Source organism: Ictalurus punctatus, chromosome 21, assembly GCF_001660625.3.
Source record: "Ictalurus punctatus breed USDA103 chromosome 21, Coco_2.0, whole genome shotgun sequence".
In the NCBI taxonomy this organism is placed as follows: domain Eukaryota; kingdom Metazoa; phylum Chordata; class Actinopteri; order Siluriformes; family Ictaluridae; genus Ictalurus; species Ictalurus punctatus.
Genome location: NC_030436.2, coordinates 5,223,665 through 5,239,450, shown reverse-complemented (window position 1 = coordinate 5,239,450; position 15,786 = coordinate 5,223,665). Strand labels below are relative to the sequence as shown.

At 37.7% G+C, this 15,786-nt stretch overlaps 2 protein-coding genes across 7 annotated transcripts in view; one reads left to right on the top strand and one right to left on the bottom strand.

The window, feature by feature from the left end:
• Positions 1-15,786, top strand: part of grip2b (glutamate receptor interacting protein 2b) — a 72,456-nt gene that overhangs the window by 54,329 nt on the left and 2,341 nt on the right. For 3 of the 5 annotated variants that reach the window (XM_053674199.1, XM_047149460.2, XM_017450239.3), the window contains exons 21-24: positions 895-1,012; positions 7,987-8,214; positions 9,190-9,336; positions 9,973-13,590. In XM_053674199.1, coding sequence (XP_053530174.1) covers positions 895-1,012; positions 7,987-8,214; positions 9,190-9,336; positions 9,973-10,170 — 691 coding nt within the window. In that variant the 3' untranslated portion in view covers positions 10,171-13,590. Of the gene's footprint in view, positions 1-894; positions 1,013-3,774; positions 6,315-7,986; positions 8,215-9,189; positions 9,337-9,972; positions 13,591-15,786 lie in introns of those variants that run through there. The other 2 variants (XR_008393191.1, XM_053674200.1) reach the window with 2 other exon arrangements.
• slc6a6b (solute carrier family 6 member 6b) overlaps positions 472-15,786 on the bottom strand; it is a 47,015-nt gene continuing 31,700 nt past the window's right edge. For both annotated transcript variants that reach the window (XM_017450242.3, XM_017450241.3), the window contains exon 15: positions 472-1,085. In XM_017450242.3, the coding sequence (XP_017305731.3) occupies positions 1,079-1,085 (7 nt within the window). In that variant the 3' untranslated portion in view covers positions 472-1,078. The remainder of the gene's footprint in view (positions 1,086-15,786) is intronic.

Sequence of the window (15,786 nt, the reverse complement as noted above, 5' to 3'; positions counted from 1 at the left end):
CAGCAAAACATACATAAACTCTTAAAAAAATTGTACACTACCATGTTAAAATGTGTGCTAGTGTGCAGGATTACTAATATGGAAATCTTAATGCATGATACAAATATATGGTATGTATACAAGTGTGCTAGTATGCAAGTGTTCCAGTGTTCATGCAATTTAGACTGCAAGAATGCAATTATCCTACTGTGCGAGTGCAACAGTATTCACATGTGATAGGATGCTAGTATGCAATATGCTGCTGATGTGCTAGTTTTCAAGAGTTCAAACATGCAAATATGTAAGCATATGGGAGTATGCTAGTATGGAGTGTGGGAGTATGCTAGTATGCTAGTGTGGGAGTATGCTAGTATGGAGTGTGGGAGTATGCTAGTATGCTAGTGTGGGAGTATGCTAGTATGGAGTGTGGGAGTATGCTAGTATGCAAGTATGCTAATATTCTAGAATGCAAGGACATAGTTAACACAGTGAAAAATTTTACTACCTTTAATCATCTACAATACAATTCTTTGAATTTGACATTGTTTTTGAAATAGAATTGAAGCCTTTCTCATACTACAGTATATTCAGCTTGCCACAGAAAGCACATACTGAATTCAGGAAGATTCAGATTATCTAAGAGGGTGGAAAAGTACTGAATGAAGCAATTGTTAATTATGCAGTTATTTGTTACCATTAACTGCTCTTCCTTTTTTGCTTCCTCTCACCTGTTTTGTTAGATCTGTTTATCAGCTTGCTGAAATTCAGACATTCTTGGGGATCTTGTTATTCTCATCCCCTCTTCCTCAAGCCTTCTTCCCACCCAAGCTGCTTTGTGACCCTGTCTTACTAAAATTAGTGTCAATCTGAGTATGCCAAGTCCTGATTCATGACTCATGCTAATTACTACTGCAGATTTGCCAGCCAGACTCATGCTGATGGCATCGTGCTGGACCATGAGGACAACTTCTGGTGCCAGGCCCTGGAAGACTTGGAGACGTGTGGGCAGTCAGAACTCCTCCGTGAGATCGAGGTAAAGTGGAGAGAGATGAACTCATCATGAGAGCATTTCCACACTTGGGCTCGAAATTCAAGACAGTCACGACCTGAAACCGAATGATAGAACGTAGATGTTTTTTCAAAGTCTAACTCAAGTAATAATAGCTTCAGGGTTAACTGTTAATGATTAAATCATTTGAACCAAACTGGCATGCAATAAATATTATGGAATAAATGCTTTGTCTAATGATTAATATGGAAGGATTTTGAAATGCAAGCTCCACAAATATAATAGCAAATAGGTGTGATGTAAATTCCTTCAATTTTATTGGTCTCAGCACAGAACAGCTTGTTCATAACACTTACTTGTCTGATAAACCAGAACTAGAACAATCACAGTCTCTGTATTCACACTGACATGTATGACAATAAGTAAATATTTGATTGTGTATCACATCATTAATGTTTGCATACAGTCGCTGATGAGACGCTCACACAGTGGATGTTGATTGTTCAACCGAAACCCTATGAAATCTGCCAATAAAGCTAATTATGCTGTTTGCACATTCATTTCATAGGCCACATCAGTGCTGCAGCAGTTGTGCTTAATAGAAAACTTTCTGCCTGTGATGCAGTGAATTGCAAAACTTGCCTTTTTATCTGTGTGGGAGGGAGTGTGGATCTAACTCATCAGCTAACAATGCTATCACATGTTCATTTAGAATTTATGGAAGAAGTCTCTGTAGCACTTTGCAATAATAGTAGATGAATAATCATGCACTAATACCTGAATTAATACTTACTTAAATATGAGCTAATAAGTTAAGCCATGTACTAATTACAAACTAACAAAGAGCTAACCTAAACTACGATGTGAGACTTATGAATTCATGTGTGAATAACAACCACCGGTGGCTTTTTGGTTAAGGCTCTGGGTTACTCAATGGAAGGTCAGTGGTTCAAGCCTTAGTGCTGCCACTGCTGGGCCCTTGAGCAAGGCCCTTAACCCTCTCTGCTTCAGGAGTGCCGTAAAACATGATGCTGGTGTGGGAATGATTGTTTATAGCATCATTTATGGAATTGATAAGAGGAACTACTGTGTTTCTCTATTAAATGTAATTGATACTTTTAATCATGTCATTCTTTAATAGAGGTATGAGAGGATTAAAATAATGAGAGGAAGTTAATAACCCCTGGGGCAGCTTCGCATTACATCCGCATCACAACACCCTGTCATTGGTTACTTTATTTCTATAACAAGACCTGTCATGTTTATTAAAGCAAATAACTTGATTGTAACAAATAAGCACTCCTTCAAACCGGTTAAAAAAAGTTAATTACAATACACAAATAGTACTGCTTTCCTTTAGTAACATGCAGAAAACATGCGCTGTGAAAAACAAAACCTTACATTGCTTGATCTCTTAACCATCAGGGAACTGCTTTTGTAAAAATTAAATGCTGAATTTCTGTCAGTACTGAGTGTAATTCCCGTCTGCACTGCGTTCCCCTTCAAAGGGAACTTCAACTTTGCGTTTAGCATAACACTATGAGAGCACCTCTCGCGCGCAACCAACATCTGAAGCTTGTGTAAAATTATGCCTATTTATAGGCCTGCCATGATCAGGTGATGTGGCAATTAAGCGTGTCACGTGATATAAATATGGCACCTGTGAACCGCGCCATCAGCCTCTATTATCTGAAGCAAACACGTAATTCACAGGCCTGCCCTGGTATGCCAAAGCGACACAACGTTTCGTTCCCTTCTCAGGGAACAGGGTTACATGCGTAACCCAGACGTTCCCTGTGAAAAGGAACTTTGACGTTGCGTTTAGCATAACACTATGGGAACAAGAATACCCACTCAGTCATACCGAGGGTACGGCCTGTTAAAAAAAGACCCAAGCCCAAGGGTCACTGCAAGACACTCGAGCCTGGGGTGGATTAAATATCTAGGCTGTAATAACGAATGAATGTGTGTGGCATAGACCACCCTGCAGCAGCACACACATCCTGTAAGGATACCCCTTTGGACAAAGCCTTCGCTGAGGCGACCGCCCTAGTAGAATGAGCCCTTATGCCCAGAGGCGTAGCGAGGCCGCATGCCTCATAAGCAATAGAGATTGCTTTCACTATCCAATTAGAGATGCACTGCTTTGACACAGCATCACCTGTGAATGAGTTTTCACTCCAGATAATAGATGCTGATGGTGTGGTTCACAGGTGCCATATTTATATCACGCGACATGCTTATTTGCCACATCACCTGATCATGGCAGGCCTATAAATAGGCATGATTTTACATAAGCTTCAAATGCCGGTCACGCGCGAGAGGCGATCCCATAGTGTTATGCTAAATGCAGCGTCTCGTTCCCTTCTCAGGGAACAGGGTTACATATGTTACCCAGACTTTTCACTTTCATCAGTGTGTTGTAGTAGTGTCACACTGAAATGTCACTGTTCAATCACAGCACTGAGCAGTACTTGGGGCACATGGTTGCAGTCGGACATGGGGAGGAAGGCTGAAATCCATCTTTGGCATCTTGATGAGTCAACCTTTTATAGTTTCTGTTTTTTCACTGATTTAGTGAAAAAAGTGTTAATCACTAAAAATTACCACCCAAAACTAGGAGTTAAGTATGTTATCTTCGTGTCACAAATGAAAAGCAATGCTGTTTGTGTATTGTATTTCCTGTTTTTTTCGCTGCTGTGATTGCTTTTCATTCTGGTGAAGAGTATTCCCCATATGTGTTCACTGCAGAATGTATATTAAGAATGACTCATTCTTCATTGCAGTGGATCCCGGGAAGACTGGGCCTGAGACAAGATAGGAGCTGGGGCAAATATATGTAGACAATCCACATTCTGGAATGTTTTTGGGAGGTGGGAAGAAACCAGAGAACCCATGAGGACACATGGAAAACACCGAAAATAACACTAGCTCAGGAGCAAAATGGGGACCCTGGACTTACTGCAACTTACATTTCTCATTTATACAACTGAGCAGTTGAGGATTAAGGGCCTCGGCAGTGGCAGCTTGGCAGTGCTGGGATTTGAACTCTCAAACTTCCAAGTCCAAGAGGAAATAACAACTTGTATTTGAAAGACAGCCACAGTTACATCAAATATATTACAATTGTTAAAAACATGCAGTGTAGGTAGTAATCAATCTTAGTTTTCAAATAGATTTATTAGTTTATAAAGATTGCTCAAGTTTTTTTCCCCAAAAAAAACTTTGGCTACAAATCTAAAAACAAGTTGAATTCCTAGAGACCGTGATAAAATAAATAAATAAAAACTTTTGAGAATGCAGACGCTTGGGTCTTCTACAGAAGCAAAGAAAATCAAAAAGAAAATCAAACGATTGCACTGCAGAAAATCCTGGCAGTGCCTGAAGCTTACTTTGAACCTCTTTGCTTTCCATTTGGCTCAGAGCTGCAGTATCATTTAAAATTGTGAAATTTAATTTGAACAACATGGAGGACTACTACACATAGTCAAATTTGTATTTTTCCACTTTTGCTGTGCTTGCTGTAGGATTCTTTAAGTTCATGTCTCCGAGTTCAGTGACCTACCTGTTGTTTACTCTAAACAGAGGAAGTACCAGTTTCATGTTGTCTGACCCACATTTTTAGCTACCCACCTCTGTTGTGAAAGCATGACTGAATGAATTACAGGCAAGCATTTTTGCTAATAGAAATTCATGTTTACAAGCCATTTCCAACAGAATGCAAACAATAAGACTTACTTTATCCACATTATGGAGCTAAATGAATTTCTGGCTAACCTAGTTACACCACAAGGGAAGCGAGATGGATTGCTCTACTACATTTCATTTAGTGCTACATTATTAATAACATTGTTGTGCTTGTTTTGCTGGAGCAGAAAACAAAGTATCAAATAAAACAGCTGTAAAGCATACTTTTATGTGCACCTGACCTATGTAACCTTTAAGCACACAAGTGCAAGAACAAATAATGAATAAACAGACACTCTACATATATTTCAGACTTTTTCTGCGTGTCAGTGGCATACTAAACTCTCCTGGACATCTGTGCCGGGTCCGGAACAACTTCCCTGGTTGTCTCCCCATGATGCTGTGGCTGTATTTACACATGATTGTATTGTCTGTATTCTACATTTCTGCATATATATATATAACCTAAAATATCATCTGATTTTCACTAAAAAGAAATATTTCTACTGCCTTAAGGTCAGGACTTTGACTTGTCCATTTCAAAACATTAACTTTATTTTTGTTTAACCATTATTTGGTAGAACGACTTGTGTGACGTAGGGTCCTTTCTCTTGATTCAGTTCAAGGACAGATGTCCTGACATTTTCCTTTAGAATTCGCTGGTATAATTCAGAATGCATACTTATATCAGTGATGGCAAGTCGTCCTGGCCCAGATGTAGCAAAACAGGCCCAAAACATAATACTACCACCATCATGTTTCACAGATGGGATAAGGTTCTTATGCTTGAATGCAGTGTTTTCCAAAAATAGCACTTCTCATTAAACCAAAAATTCTATTTTGGTCTCATCTATACACAACATTTTTCCTCTAGCCTTCTGGCTTGTCCACATGATCTTTAGCAAACTGTAGAAGGGCAGCAATGTTCTTTTTAGAGAGCACTGGCTTTCTCCTTGTAATCTTGCCATGCACACTATTGTTGTTCAGTGTTCTCCTGATGGTGGACTCATGAACATTAACATTAGGGAATGTGAGAGAGGCCTTTAGTTGGTTATAACTTATAAAAGGAACCCTGGGTTCCTTTGTAACCTCGCGGACTATGACACGTCCTGCTCTTGCAGTGATCTTTGTTGGTTTACCACTCCTGGGGACGGTAACAATGGTCTTGAAATTCCCTTTTTTGTACACAATCTGTCTGACTGTGGATTGGTGGAGTCCAAACTCTTTAGAATGATTTTATAACCTTTTTCCAACATGATGGAACTCTTTTTCTGAGGTCCTCAGAAATCTCATTTGTTCATGCCATGGTACACTTCCACAAACATGTGTTGTGAAGATCAGACTCTGATAGATCCCTGTTCTTTAAATAAAACAGGGTGCTCACTCACACATGACTGTCATCCCTTTGATTGAAAATTTTATCTGACTCTAATCTTACCTTCAAATTAACTGCTAATCCTAGAAGTTCGCATAATTTTGCTAGTCACAGATATGTAATATTGGATCATTTTCCTCAATAAATAAATGGCCAAGCATAATATTTTTGTCTCATTTGTTTTATTGGGTTCTCTTTGTCTAATTATAGTACTTGTGTGAAAATCTGATGATGTTTTAGGTCCTATTTATGCAGATATATAGAACATTCAAAAGGGTTCACAAACCTTCAAGCAGCACTATGTAAGTGAGACTACTACAACTATAAGTTCCTATAGATCATTGGCCACACTTCCCATTCAGATTCCATTAACTAACATAACTTCCGCATTAATTAAGCAATATCACACGAGCAAGAGTGCTATTGTACTGAATATCTGCACAGCTGTGATCTGTGACTTAAGGTAATCAGGTAATCATAGTAACAAGTAACTGACACTTCTGACACAATATGGCCAAATATTTAATTTATTTTTGCACCATCAATGAAAGTAGTTCCCAAGAAGCCACTGCTGGATAGAGTATTGCATGTTGCCATGTAACACAAAGAGTGACTGACATCCCGAAGTACTGTAAGTGTAGTAATGGTTTCAGTGTAACAACTTTTGCTAGAATTAGACATTTTTGTAGCAAAAGGTGGAGTGATACAAACAGTAAAATGTATCAGTGCTATTGTATTAAATATCAGCACTCATGGAAATTCTTTATTCTAATATTTTGAGCTACTGGATTTTTGATTTCCATGAGCTGTAAGCTGTAATCATCAAGATTAAAACAAAAAAAGGCTTGAAATATTTCACTTTATGTGTAATGAATCTAGAGTATATGAAAGTTCCACTTTTTGAATTCAGTTATGGAAAAAATAACTTTTCCGCGATATTTAAATTTTTTGAGATGCACCTGTATAGCCCAGGAACTAAATTTGGACCCGTTTACACATTTACTCTGGTGGAATTTTTTTTGTTCTTGTTTTTGCTTTTCTTTCTCCCACCCTAAACATATTTCCTCTGTTTCTCCTGTATTTATTGTAATTGTTATTCTAAAAGAGCCTAAAGTGCTCATATGTTTTCAGTGGTTCGATACTACAAGTTCATAAATGATTGATGGCTACTGGTGTTTATGATCAACATTAGTCTGATAAGGCGGCTATGAAGGTTATATTTATCATCTTGACTTGCCTGATGAGAGGCCACACTAACTAGTTGCTACTTGTTATTGTTGTTATTGAGCACTATGGAGATCAAAGTAGTAATAACAATGTAAAAATTGAAAAAGAAAATCTGATTGGAAGTCTGAGCCCCTAGACCTTCACTAGAATTAAATATTATTTGAAACAAAGGTATCCATGTCATCTTTATGTCAGAATATGTTTGTAGACAATTGGATTGCTCATACACTGGTGTTACAGTAGCACTTGTGCTACTTCATTGTTTTAATTCTATAACATATTTATCACCATTTTCTCAATTTTAATCAGAACAAACTCCAGTTAAAGAATGTTCTTGGCCATTGCTTATAACTGGATCTAAAATGTGCTGCTTAAGTTGTCAACCATCACATCTTTGCTCACACCAAACTAGAGTATAAAAGTCATTATGCTGAGTTACAAAAGGGATTTCTCCAAATCATGATAAAAATGTAATGTTTCAAGAGTTTCCAATAGGTGATGTTCCAGGGAACGGAGCAAAATGGTGCTTCTGAAAAGCTCATAAATGGCATCTTCATTGCTTTCCAGTTAACTGTGTTTTATTAAATTGCATTAGATCATTTCTAAATGACCACTTGGCAGCCAATCAGAGTTCCAGACAGAGCTCCCTACTGAAAGTTGATGAGCTGATTTAGCAGTAATCGTTGTTGGCTCTTCTCCTCTCACTCAGGCCTCCATAATGACTGGCAGCACTGTGAGTTTGGGTGTAGAGAGCACCAAGTCTCACAGTGAATCAGGGAGCCAGGCCAACATCAGCCCTCTCAGAAAGAGCTCGCATCTTCGCAATGAGGCAAAGAGCAAGAGCACGCTACGCATGTCAGAGAAGACATGGGAATCAAGGAGGATCAAGGAGGAGATGCAAGAGATCCTGTCACCCACCCCACTAGAGCTACACAAGGTCAGCATATACCACTCAACCTTCACATAACAGTGCAGACTGCGAAGTAAAGCTACGTTCACACATACAGCAGTTTTATTGCTGTATGTCACAAGTCGCGGTACTCAGTTATCAGTCTCAGTTACTTGCTCATTCTTCACTACCATTGGTAGTTTGCAACTCTGTTGCATCGCTGGACATCTAGTCCACATCTAGTCACCAATGGTCACTGTCTCTCAGGTTGATCTGTAGTCACCAGCTCTCACTGAAAATTAATGGTCTCCAGTCGCTCTGTTGCTGTGAGTCGATGTATGTGTGAATGTAGCTTAAGGATCTAAATGTATATGAATACATAATTAGGAATGAACAGATAACGCATTCTAAATGAGTACACATACATACATACATACATACATACATACATACATACATACATACACTATACCGTTCATTTAGTGTTCATTCATTCATCATTAGTTACCGCCTAGTCAGGGTCACAGTGGTTTAAATTAGGCTACTATGTAGTTTGTTTATATATTTGGAAATATAATCCACTAAATTTGTTAGATACTACATTGCAGGCAAGGACAAACAAAAAGCAGGTAGGATTTTTTTTTTAAACAGTCCCGTACACATCTCTAGTTGAGACCAGTTGTGAACTGGAGTGATGTAGCTGAGGTTGAGGAATTGTCAGAGCCAGAATTCACACACCATGTGCTGGCATTTCAACCTCAGGGGATTTTTCCAGGGAGGAAGGAAGGATGGGAGGGAGAGAAGAAGGAAGGAAGGAATACACCATCGTTGGGTTTAAATCTAGATATAAATATGGATAGTTGAAGCACTAAACAGATAAAGACTGTGGCATTGCTGAGATAGAGGACTTTGTGTGAAATCAGAATGTTTGAGATTCTGTTGTGAAAGCAGAACCCTCAAACTTTTGTGCATTTTTTGCTGTTGCAACGTTGAACTAAACATAAATGAATTGACCTTTCTCAGGTGACGGTGATTAAGGATCCAGAAAGAGATGATTTTGGCTTCAGTGTGTCAGATGGTTTCTTGGAGAAAGGTGTCTACGTGAACATGATCCGGCCCGAGGGTCCAGCAGACCGTGCAGGACTCAGGCCGTATGACAGGATCCTCCAGGTGCTCACACCTCCTTCACATCTCTACTTCCCTCAGCTGCATGTCTGTTCTTTGTTCTCAACTCATGTTGTTTGTTAAAAGTATGCGCTTGGATTCTTAGCCATGTGCAGAAACAATAGCCATCAGGGATGTGTCTAGAGAGGCTGTTGGTAGTACTGTCTCCCACTGGCTTGCCACAATGGGTGCATCCTGCTGAAACTGACCGCAGATAGATTTAAAATGTTTTCAGTCATTGAATTTATGCTGATGCATAGACTGCTGATTAGGTGGGATTGAATTTTTTTTCATGAGAAAGGGCTTCCAACTAGCCACCATACCCCATAGCTCAGATATGTGAAGAATACAAGAGATTGTCAGCACATGCAGGGAGTGACCAATACTTTCCAGATACTCCTGCAGCTCCTAAAATGTTGATCTAGGGCTCTTGGCAGTCTCCCTGATAAGATTTATTAGCCTTTTGTCAATTTTACCGGGACATCGTGTTCTTGGCGATGTTACTGTGGCGCCACATTTTCTCTTTGTTGCAGATAACCTTGCTTTATTAAATAAACAGTTGTTGGCAGTCACAAAAAGTGCTGTGGTATAAGTTATGCAAGTGCTGTGATACAGTATGTATAATTATTGTTGCATTCCCAGGTCAATCATGTGCGAACACGAGATTTTGACTGCTGCTTGGCCGTGCCTCTTATCACAGAAGCTGGAGATAAACTGGAGCTGGTTATAAGCAGAAACCCATTAGCTCAGCCTGGTGTTGGTCAGCCCCTCGACTGCCATTCACTCTCAGCTCCTTTGACTCACAGCCGAGAACACAGCAACAGCACCATGGACCTGTGACAGCACACTGACTTGGGGCTTACACCCTGAAAGGACAATACAAATTCACCAGGAACTGCTGTACATGCCATTCAACACAATCTGGATCTTGGACTATATGTTCAACAAATGTGACCGTTTTGGATTTCGGTTTTCAGTAAAAACATAAGCAGTGATTTGTGCTAATGTTTTAATTTTTTTTGTTGAACAGAACTGTGATTATAGTGAAACAGGAAGTGTGAACGAGCTACTAGACCCTGTCCAACACTTACAGAGTCTTCTTGTTTTCACAGTAAACAAAGAGCTACTTCTTGTCCAGCAGCATAAAAAAAGAAATGATCCTGGATGAAGGTAAAATTTTACACCAGTGTGTATAGTGTACACGTTTGTTGTCTTTCCATGATGACCACTTCAGAAAAAAGAACATGCCATGCATAACGTTTTTATTAAACACTGTATTTTTCCACTATAAAACCAAGCCATGAACTCAGCTCTTTGGATAAGCAAGTTTCAAAATTTGTTTGGCACTGACAGGCCAAATACAACCCTGTCACATGCTCAGTCACAAAATCTCTCTCTCTCTCACTCTCTCTCTTACTCTCACTCCCTCTTTTCTAGCCATTCTTTCTCGCCCACTCATACACTGGACTAAAGAGTGGACGAAAACAATGCACAAGAGGACCGAATCAGGTTAAATCGAAACCTAAGAAAGACGCAGTTCAAAGATCAAAGATCCGACATGACACACTATTCCTTTATTTGACCGAGGCGGGACAATCAGTTGGTTTTGTTTGTACAAGAAGACAAATTAATTTCTTACATCTCCAACTGCACACACCTCCTCAAGCAGTGACGAAATAGAAACAAACACAACCCTGTTATACCAGCAACAATATTACGTAATCAGGAAAAAGAAAAATGGACTTTGCACACAGACACACACACACACACACACACACACACCCCAGTGTTTGCTGTTAGATTTGATACTCAGAAAGGCTTTTATGCTCATGACCCCTTCTTATTTGTTCTTCTCCTACATAAACTTTTCCACATTTTATAGTGTTATAACCTGTAATTAAAATGGATTTAGTTGCCATTTTTACCATTTGATTTACAAAATATATTTATTTAAAGGTGCAAAATAATTTTAATTGTGACAAAAAATTTTTTAACCAATTAACCAAAAAAGCAGACATTTTTTTTGGTTTACATATTTACTCACCCCCTTGATCGAACCACCTTTGATTCCTATTCTCCTGCAATTTGATTGAGGTTTGGAATTTAAATGGGCCATTCTATCATATTCCAGTTATTGGTTTTGAACCACTCCAGCCTAGATTTGGCAGAATGCTTAGGGTTGCTATCCTGTTGGACAGTGAACCTCCACCCCAGTCTCAAATTTCTTACAGACTGGAACAGGTTTGTTTCTAGGGTTGCCCTGTATTAGGCTCCATCCAACTTGCCCTCAACTCTGAGCAGTTTCACAGTCCCTTAGGATATAAGCATCCCCACATTAAGATGCTACCACCATCATGCTTCACTGTGAAGGTGTTTTTCTCATGGTGATGAGCAGTGTTTAATTTCTCTCAAACATAGGGCTTTGTGCCAAGACCAAGAACTTCAGCTTTGGTTTAATCAGAGTCTCCAACATGCCTATTGGCTAATTCCAAATGGGATTTTGTATGGCTAACCACTCTTCCATAAAGCCCAGCTTTGTGGATTGTTCTGGGTATGGTTGTCTTGTGAACAGCTTATACCATTTTGGTTGCTTCTCTGTCTAAAGCCATCTTTGCCTGGTCACTGACTTTTTGTGGACCTCCTCTACACAGAATAACAGTTGTGCCATAAAAAAAGGATTTAACTGTTGAAAATATACTTCCTTTGATAGTTCCTTGGTCTTCATGATGCTATTTATTTATGTATGTTCTCTAAAAAGAACTATGGGTCTCTCTAGGAACAGTATTTGTTTTGAGATCATGTGGCATGCTTTTTGCACAGACATGGATTTGAGTACTTATATGATATCTGATGACAACCATGTACCTAAACTAATTGAGGGGTTTTCCAGCAACAGGGTGAATACTGAAAATCAAAATCGCAAGTTTTACAATTTTATTTGTAAATAATTTCACAAACTATATATATTTGCCTACCTACTTGGATATTATGAGATTGTATGTAGATAAAGGCCATGTAATTCCAAATAAATGCATTTGAGTTTCAAGTTGTAACACTAGAAAATGTGGAAAAGTTCAGGGGGGAGGGATTAATACATGCAAGGCACTGTAACTATAACAATGCATCTACACCATTCAGCACATGTGTACAGGACTCAAGGGCACATTTCTTCCTTTCACAATGGCCTTTGTAGGCAAGCCATGATATAACTGCTGAAGCTTGCCAAATATCTCCGACATTTTGTTCAAGTTATTTTCATCTCACCTTCCTGAAAAGGTCTCATAAATCTGAGTGTAGCCAAGTCACCTTTGGAAAGATCAAGCCATTGGGTTTAGCCTGACTAGTTTGTCTGCTTGATTAAGTTCTCTGTTTCATTTACAAGCTGTCTATGATCTGAGTCAGATAATGCCAAGTGGTCTGATGTGGAGGTCTTAAAAGACTAGGACTTGGCAGCTAATCTCATTTCTTTTCCGTTCCATACAAGAACCTCCAATTTAAGGACAAAAAGGAAGATTACACAAAAATCCATGGAGCCAAAATGCAGCAACATCTGATTTTCAGGCAGAACTTCCATACTGCTTATTTGCCCTTACAATAATGCGATCATGTGGACTGAGTGTACTGTACACTAAAATCGTTCCTGTTGCCATAAAGACAAAATTCTGAGTATTCGGTGGAATTATTTCCTGCCTTCTTTGCAGTACTAATGACCATGGTGGAAAGCACAAGCGAGATCTCTTTCTAATAAAACAGAAAGCACTCATTGTTCTCAGAGACTTTGGTGAATACACACTGGAACAATCCATGTCTCTGTTCACATCTGTCCCACCCGGTGACACTCCTTCGTTCAGTCTCATAAAACTATTGATGATGGCCAAGATTTCATCAAAAGATTTTTCACACATAAAGAGCCTAACATTAAATGTCTTGTTTTACTAAGGCTTAGACCAGTGTTCAGACCTGGGACATAATTTTTACCTTTTCTCTCTTTGACAGTGTTCTATGTAAGTATTAAGTGTGATGTTCACAAACCTTAAATGAAAAAAAAAAAAAAAATTAAAATAATTTTTTTATACATGCAATATTCAAGCCCCAAGGTAGGCTTTGGGAATTTTACAAAAGCTTTATAAAGCTCTACTTGTGTTCATCCCTATGCATTTTTGGATTCTGAATTAATGTATGCATTGATATTGTGTATTTTTAAAGTGTGTAATATTTAAAGTTATATTCTCTGTATAGTATTTTTATATGACCCACTTTCCTGTCGTTCCCCTGAGTGCAGTTCTAAGCACGATGGTTAAAGAGAATTGAAACCTAGGTTTATTTTGGTTTGGATGAATACATGTGATGATATTCCTAGTCAAAGACTGTGCTGGTGACATCATTTTATAATCAAAAATATTAATAAAAAAGCAAAAAAACAAACAAACAAAAAACTGCTGAGTCCTAATTTTTATCCATTACAGGTTATATCCATTTATGTACAGTATACCTGTACAGTATACAGTATGTATGCCTGTTTACTGAAATAAGGATGTAGTTTAAACAGCTATTTGTAGCACAAACATTTCACTGAACGTATTACATTTGAGCTACTGGGTATGGTAGCAGTAAAAGCACCATTTACAGATATCAGTAACACTTTACATTAAGGTTTGATTAATGGACATTATTGAATACATTAGTTAACATGAACAAATCATATGCTTCAGTATTAATACACCATCCATCCTTCTATCATCCATTTTGCCTATAACTCATGTCTTTGTACTGGGAGAGGAAACCCCGGAATCACGGGGAGAACATGCAAACTCCAGGCATAGAGGGCGAAGGCAGGATTCGAACCCTAGAGGTGTGAGGCAAGCATGCTAATCACTAAGCCACTGTGCCCTATTAATACACCATAAGTAACCATTACAAAGTATCTGTATTATAAATACTTTATTCTAATATTTTGAGATACTGGATTTTTGATTTCCATGAGCTGTAAGCCATAATCATCAAGATTAAAACAAAAAAAAAGGATTGAAATATTTCACTTTATGTGTAATGAATCTAGAATATATGAAAGTTCCACTTTTTTAATTAAAGTATGGAAAAAATGTACTTTTCCATAATTTTCAAAATTTTTTAGATGCACCTGTATATTGTTATTTCTTTAATAATAAATCAAATAGCCAAATAATCAACATTTGCATTAACCAATGTTCATATCATCAATGAATAAATGTGCACTGACTAATATGGACATAATCTTAATGAATTTGCTCATGGTTAACTCAAACATCCTATTATGTCTGCATGAATTAAAGTAACTTATGTATATAGTTATATGTTTGGTAGTTATTAAATGCTAGGAAAAGGCTAGACTATTAAGCCTGGCAGATAAGTATAACTGCCATTCTCAACAATTAATCAATCAGCCGGCAATGCCTATAGCAATGCCCCCTTGGTCATAGAGAAATATGCACAAAAAAAGCATGTTTTAATTGCAGAATCATTCAGATCTACACATTTGTACAATGTGTACATCAGGAAACAAAAGTTCATAAATTTCTGATAATTAATTTGTGAACTGTTAGTCATGGATTGAATAAACATTAGTCAATGTATGTGAATTCCTTAATATTTAAACTAGAGTCAATTAATGCATGTCTTAACTTACTTTGTAATTTTTGCTTAATTCCTTATGGTTTACTAATGTAAATTCATGATTTGTTAATATTAACTAATGCAGTGAATGATAGCCAGGGAGTCTGTTATTTATCTATTTATTTATTTGTTTGTTTGTTTTCTTTGTTATGGTGCTGGAAATCACAGCCCATTATTATCAAAGTTATTATATTGATTATTGCGTTTAACCTATTTTATTGGTCATTTAAATTGAATGGGTTTAATCCATTCAATCAAAAACATTCTACTAAAACAAGCAGGCTTATGAATGATGTGAACTTGGATCTAATCTGTATTGTTGGCAGAAATTTCAGAAATAAAAAGCTCTAAGGCTGTAATAAATAGCCAAAATATTATTGGACACATTCAAATAATGAGCGTAATAATATTTCAATAGATGTATTATGTTAAAAGGGGTGCCAGCATTTTTATTTTAAATTTAAAGGGATCCTTGACTGTAAAAAGTGTTAGAACAACTGAGAAAAATGTTACATAAATATCTTTTACCACCTGGATATATACATGGCCTTCATTTTTGTTCATTTGCTTTTATTTTTTTTGCTCTGGAAAATATCAGTCATTGTCACCTGTATTTCACTGTATTGTGTATGTCACAAATAAAAATCTTGAATCTATATACAGTGCATCCAGAAAGTAGTCACATGAAAGCTTCACTTTTTCCACATTTTGTTATGTTACAGCCTTATTCCAAAATGGATTAAATTCATTATTTTCCTCAAAATTCTACAAGCAATACCCCATAATGACAACGTGAAAGAAGTT